We start from the raw sequence: 6,419 nt of genomic DNA, 5'->3' as shown, positions 1-6,419 counted from the left end.
ATATATGAAGCGACTGACACGATATACAGAACCTTATCTTTTAAGAGCATACATAGACAAAAGTGATGCTTTGAAAGTTTTGAATATTTTAATGTTTAAAGTCAAAAGCAAAAAAAAAGTTCTCCACTCTAAACAAATGTCCCTGTATGGTAGTCTGCGATCAAAAATATATTTCAACCAAATCAAGTTCATCAATAAATAATAACAAATAGTAACTGTTTCTATTTGCTCTTATTATATGATGGAGTTGAGCTGGATTTTGTGGATTGTGTTTAAGGTTGAACACCTGATAATACTCACAGACTGGCATAGAGGCTGAGGAATGATTTCAGCTAATATTTTCCTGTGCTAAAACCATTAAACATTTGTTTAGAGTACAGATCTTTTTTTGTAATTCATATGTTTTTCGACTTAAAACGGCATGTGGCTGACGTGTTGTAGGGGTGGGTTGTCCAGGGATGCCTTGCAGTAGGGCTTGGGCACAAAAGCTTCATTGTGGGTTGTCCTGAAGTCATGTTTGCTGTGCCGGGGCCTAATATGACTGTCTTTAACCTAGAAAGAGATCAACACAAGGTCAAGATCCACTCTAAAACTTAGTAAACTTATAACACCTTAAGGGTATGGAACAAACGTAATTCCATATAAGGGCCAGTACACACCAAACCGACATAAAAAAACTAGCAGCGACAAATGCCGAGGGTGGTGTCAATTCATGTTGGCTGCATCTGGGCAAAAAAGTTAAGCTTGACCACACTGCAAAAACTAACCGACGACCAACTAGCATGTACATTCTGCACCTGCGAGAGAGATAATAACCGCTCACAACAGCAGATGACAGTAGTCTGTATTTGTCATTCAAAAAAAAAGAACATGAACTAGGAGTGTGAATATACATAAACAAAGCAGCGCTCCCTTAACATTTTGAATATGAATCATGCTGATCAGTTTGTCTTCACTTATATTAATTAGGCTACATACGGCTATGCCGTTATGAAAATATTCTTGTGAAGATGAAGGTAATAATTTAAACGCCTTCTTTGTGTGCTCTCTTATCTTTGTCACTTTTGTTTTTCTTCTCATGAGCTGGTTTACAAAGCCAATCAGAGTGATCTTGTTTCTCGTTTCAACATGCTCAATTGGCCGGACAAAAGCCAACAAAGGTAACTGAACAACTAGGCCTATTATACAACCCCCAAAAGGGGAAAAACAGTTCATAAATATTTGGCAGCATCAGACAAAATGCCCTATTTAAACATAATCACTGCAATTTTATGGAGACTTTAAGTAAACTACTTATCACATGGCTTAAACCAAACCAAGGCCCATCTCATAGCTCAAGAAAAAGAGACCAATGTCTATGTTTACTTTTCATGGACTGCAGAATAAATGGGAAACCAGTGAACTGGAGTTTATCTGATGTGAAATGTAAATATTTTACCTGCTGAAGCTGGCTAGGGCTCAATTCCTGTCTTCTTGAGTTCAAGGGGACAAAATCTTTTTGCACAGTTGTAAGCATCCGATCTGGTGCTAAAAAACAAGAAGATCAGAGAAATATTTGATATTAATAAATACATTGCAGAGATCATTAAAAAAATATATTTTAATTTTGACATTTTATGTTATTTTTAGCCTAAACATTCATGTTTTTGTTTTTTTTAATGAACATTTCATCTTTGTTTGTTGTAGGTAACCTAAAAATATTCCTGATGAAATAACATTTAAATAATATATATATATATATATATATATATATATATATATATATATATATATATATATATATATATATATATATATATATATATATATATATATATACACACACACACATATATATGACCAACCTGACAATATTTGATTTTAAGGGTCAGATCAGGAGGAAATAGCTCTAAAGTAACAGCTGCCTATACACACTTTTTATAGAGTAAGGATATGATGCGAGCAGGTCACTTTAGGTGACTATTCAATGTGAAAATACAGGTTAGTAAACCAAAAGTACCTTGCTCAATCAGCACATAGCTTGGTGGGTAGATGGGTGGCTTGGGACGGACCACCTCTTTTGATGGGAATTGCTCCTGTGATGTTGTGCTGTAGAATCTTCCAGCCAGATCAGGCCACCCGAATTTTACATCACTCAAATTCCTGATACCGGCACCATTCACATGCATTGGGAACTGGGCGCGGTCTATCTGATAAGGCAAACACTGCTCGGTTAGGTAACACACACTTTGTTTTACATCTTTAAGCAAGAGGCGAGATGCAACTGATCACACCTTTGGGAAGAAGCACTGGTTTGTTGTTGACAGCCTTTCTTGGTTGCCTTTAAGTATCTCTCCTTTGAACACAAAGCTGAGGTTCGGGATTCTGCGCTCTAGGTGAATAGGGCCTGGTGAAAACAAACATGAGGTAAAGTTTAACAAAAAAAAAGCGACTAGCTTGATTTGCTCAGTGTGTGATGAATGTAAAGCAGAAGCTGAAGGCATGTTGATGATTGAGTCTACATGAAATTCACAAAAGTTAGTCAGGAATGTTTGAAATGGCACCATCTGCTGGCTAATGCTGTGCTTTTATGAGAAGAGGAAAAAAAAAAACGCACAGTAAACAGAAAAACCGGATTTGCATTTTTTTTAAAAGAGAGCCCAACTCTGTATATATATATATAATGTGTCGACACAAATATGATGATTCCCTTGTGAGGAATAAATATACGGTAAAGGTAGCTATAGATTTTCATATATAAACTCTTAAAATAAAATAATAAATACAAATCTTCTTTAGAAAGCAGAACTGACCCTCCGCCAGGAGTTTGATTGACAGGCGATCTAACCAATCATAATACCAAATCTGCCATTTTGTCCGACAAAGCAGTCAGGAGTTAGAAGATTAATGTAGGTGGATGTCAACTTGGTGAAAATGGTGTGTACTGACGTCTTGCTGCGATTGAAACAACATTCCTTATTATGTTCATCATGTTTATTTGATGCAATAAATTAACTAGAAGGAAGAGATGATCGGTTCACGAGCCGCTTGATGAGGCGCTACAGCAATCTGTCACGACACATTAAAGAGCCACAAAACAGTATTTATTGTTTACATTTCTTTAAAAATGTTTCATATCAAAAGTAACCTGCTCTGTCTTGATTGTTGACGCGTTGTCAGTGTCCTTTTTGCTCCGTGGTGTTTTTTTCACTGCGTGAGAATATGATGTGTGGCGAGAGATCGGCATGGTTTGTCGGACGTAGCAACAGTAACGGGTAAGGGGGCGGGTCTTTGCGAACGGTCAATTAAATAATAATAATAATAAATAAATAATTTAATTCATTCATTCATTAAAAAAACAATAATATTAAATCTGAAAAAGCAATAAAATATTACATTTAAATAAAAAAAATAGTTCACCCGAAAATCATTTACTTACCCTCAAGTTGTTCCAAAACCTCTATGAATTTTTTCTTCTGCTGAACACAAAAGAAGTTATTTTGAAGAACAGTTGATGGGTCCCATTGACTTCCAGAATGTTTTTTTTTTTTTTCAATTATGGAAGTTAATGGGACCCATATTCTTCAAAATATCTTCTTTTGTGTTAAAATTCATACAGGTTTGGAACAACTTGAGAATAAATGATGACAGAATTTTCATTTTTGGGTGAACTGTCTATGGTTTAAACAGCTTGAGAACATTATATGGCATAACAAAAAATACATGGCATACAATTATTGTACATACCACATTTATGTTGACGGAATTCCTCAGATGAGGTTGTTATCCATTTTTCATCAACAAGTTCCCGGAGGTTGATGGGCCGAGATTTATTTATCTTGGGAAGCAGATATTCCCTGAATTTAGCAAAGCTGTTGAAAAAAAAAAAGTTTCTGATTATCCACATTATGTTATGTCAGATTTTTCTCATACTGCTCTCAACCTAATATGACAAACTGGAAAGTAGATGTGATCAAATGTTATTTATAGAGCTTTCCTGTTTATAGAGCTTTTATACACATTTTGTGTTTATGCTGCGTGCTGAAGCACGATGGATATCAGTGACGTTACCTGTGGGCACCTGATTCACTGAAGGAGGTGGAATATGTTGTCTGTTTGTTCAGTATCTTTTCCCGGTCTCCCATCGCTACAGATGAATACTGAATTCGTTGCTGAATGTAAGACAATGAAAGATGATGTTTTTGAACTGCAACATTAACTTACTTTACTCTCTCTGAAGCCACTGCAAGTCATATATATAAAAAAAAAATACCTTCTCTGAGGACTCAATAAGAGAAGGAGTAGGACACCATCTGTACTGGAACTGCTCATGATAACTGGAGCCGAATTGGTCCTTTTTGTCCTCGTTCAGACTTGATCCGACACCTTATTGATAAAAAGAAAGCATCTTATATCTACTCATAAAATACAAAAGGTCAATGGATGGTGAGTATGCAAGTAGGCTACCTGTGTTCAGCGTTTCCTGTGTCCTGAGGACTGGGGACACTTCATGTTTGGTGTAACTGGATCTGTAGGTAGTTTCAGGACATTTGCTTCCCGGCAGAGCTATCCTGACTGCAGTGGTGGGACGAATTAGATGGGCTGCAGACATCGGAAGGGTCTTGAAGTCTGATTGTGTGGTCTCAAAGTCTCCACAACTGTTCCCAGAATGCATTTTAATGTTGGTGCTCTGCATCGTGAGATGGGTTAACATTGGCTGGAAGACATGGACTGGTGAATGGGATGGGAAGGACAGCGCTGTCTCTGTCTGGTACATTCCCAGGTCATTGTGGTCTCCACGCTGTAAATGTGCTGAGACAGGCTGAAGGATAATATCTCTTTTCTGCACGGCGGTGTTGTCCACTACTTTAAAGTGGCTCTTGTTAGTTGTTCTATACATGCCGTTTGCTCCATCCAAAAATGGGACATTTGAAATCCTCGACTGAAACATCTTCATAGCGTCACGAGCAAGTAAATGTATAACGTTTTTCGAAATTTAAAAAGCAAAATGTGCGATTTAAATCTATTGAAGCGCTTAAAGCAGCTCACTCACCAAATATCTCTCCTGCATCGAAGCATCTATGATGTCACCATTCTTTTTTTGTCATAATGATGCTGGTGAAATGCGCCTCTCCACAATTCCCGCCAATATCATTCAAATGAATATATGTATAAGAAATATATGCTAGTTTACATTGCGTTATGTAATATATACAAACAATTATTTTACCTTGTAATCTTGCTACGTTCTTGTCCAAACACAAAGGCAAAGGGGGGTCGGGGACTTTTCAATTTGTTGTGGAGACATTAATTATTAAATGTTTTCCAAGACAACCATTGTAGCGGGTCTCTGTGTTGCTCACTCAAGTTATTTGGAGATGTCAAAGTGGTTTAACACATTTTAGGACGCTTACTGAACCCTCCACATCTTTTTGATATCAAGTATTTAGAGCATGCTCTTTTAGATTGAGAACTTTTAATCTTCAGTAGGTGGCAGTATTGGGTCAACTGCAATCAGGCACATTTATAGTGATCCCAAAACAGTAACAAACTTAACTTTTAAATATACAAGTATATATGTATAGTTGTTAAATCGTGTCGATATACTGCTGACCAAAATAAAATGTTAGATCGAATCTTTACTCCAGGAATACTGGATCAAGTCTATTTACCAGATCCCGTCAGAAGACATCCGGTTTGTCTGATATTCAAAACTGTCAGCAGACACCCATAACAGACTGAGGTTGACAGAGGAAGCCGTGAAATAGCAGAAATCGGAGAATTAAATAAAGAGCAGTAGTTATTGAATAAATAAATGTTATATTTAACATTTATATAATAAATAATTATAAAATGTTATACAAAACACTAAGCAATACAACTGTTTAAAAATTTCTCTCATGAAGACAAACATTCCTTGAAACCATACATTTTTAAGATCAAACAAGATATAAAAGCAAGGAAAGTGCATAGAAATAAGTAATAAAATATAAGAATATAATAAAAAATAATGAATAAATGATAAATTATAATAAACGAATAAAAAAATAAAATGTATGCTCATTCTCAAAGCTACACATACAGGTTGCTAATAAGAATCCTTAGTTACAGGTTATTATTTATATATTATATTCACAGTTAATGTATAATTTATTTAAATGGAATGTAAATGTACGAATGGATTTGCATTATATAACAAAATATCAATTCAGATGGCAAAAAAACAAACAAACAGATGCCACTTGGTTTAATATTTTGCATTAACAATGCAATGATATTAGACATTTTTAAAAATGACCAAATACTTTTGGGGCCACTGTGTAACAGGATGAGTTACTAGACCTTAATTTGCCCAAATTATTAAACAAATGATTAATAATATTATCGTGAAGGATCATATAAGAGTACTGACTGAAATTTTATCAGCTTCACTAAACATA

General features: G+C 35.5%; 1 protein-coding gene across 1 annotated transcript; it reads right to left on the bottom strand.

The window, feature by feature from the left end:
- Positions 1-74: 74 nt before the first annotated feature.
- Positions 75-4,936, bottom strand: si:dkey-13m1.5 (uncharacterized). Its single transcript, XM_067387545.1, has 9 exons — positions 4,844-4,936; positions 4,447-4,747; positions 4,253-4,365; positions 4,051-4,151; positions 3,727-3,851; positions 2,274-2,386; positions 2,000-2,189; positions 1,439-1,527; positions 75-552 (listed from the first exon to the last, which is right to left on the bottom strand). The coding sequence occupies exons 1-9, from the start codon at positions 4,934-4,936 to the stop codon at positions 412-414; spliced, it is 1,266 nt and encodes a 421-aa protein (XP_067243646.1). The 3' UTR covers positions 75-411.
- Between the last annotated feature and the right edge of the window lie 1,483 nt (positions 4,937-6,419).

Source organism: Chanodichthys erythropterus, chromosome 6 (assembly GCF_024489055.1).
Source record: "Chanodichthys erythropterus isolate Z2021 chromosome 6, ASM2448905v1, whole genome shotgun sequence".
Lineage (NCBI taxonomy): Eukaryota > Metazoa > Chordata > Actinopteri > Cypriniformes > Xenocyprididae > Chanodichthys > Chanodichthys erythropterus.
The sequence above is the reverse complement of the archived record's forward strand: the minus strand, read 5'-3'. Positions and strand labels throughout refer to the sequence as shown.

What these genes read in the sequence shown, in the direction of transcription:
- si:dkey-13m1.5 (XM_067387545.1), bottom strand. Translation starts at nt 4,936, where the DNA reads ATGAAGATGTTTCAGTCGAGGATTTCAAATGTCCCATTTTTGGATGGA. An exon ending in CTATGTGCTGATTGAGCAAG is followed by an intron (nt 1,528 to 1,999) that starts GTACTTTTGGTT and finishes CTTGTTTTTTAG; the next exon opens with CACCAGATCGGATGCTTACA. An exon ending in GCCCTAGCCAGCTTCAGCAG is followed by an intron (nt 553 to 1,438) that starts GTAAAATATTTA and finishes ATCTCTTTCTAG; the next exon opens with GTTAAAGACAGTCATATTAG.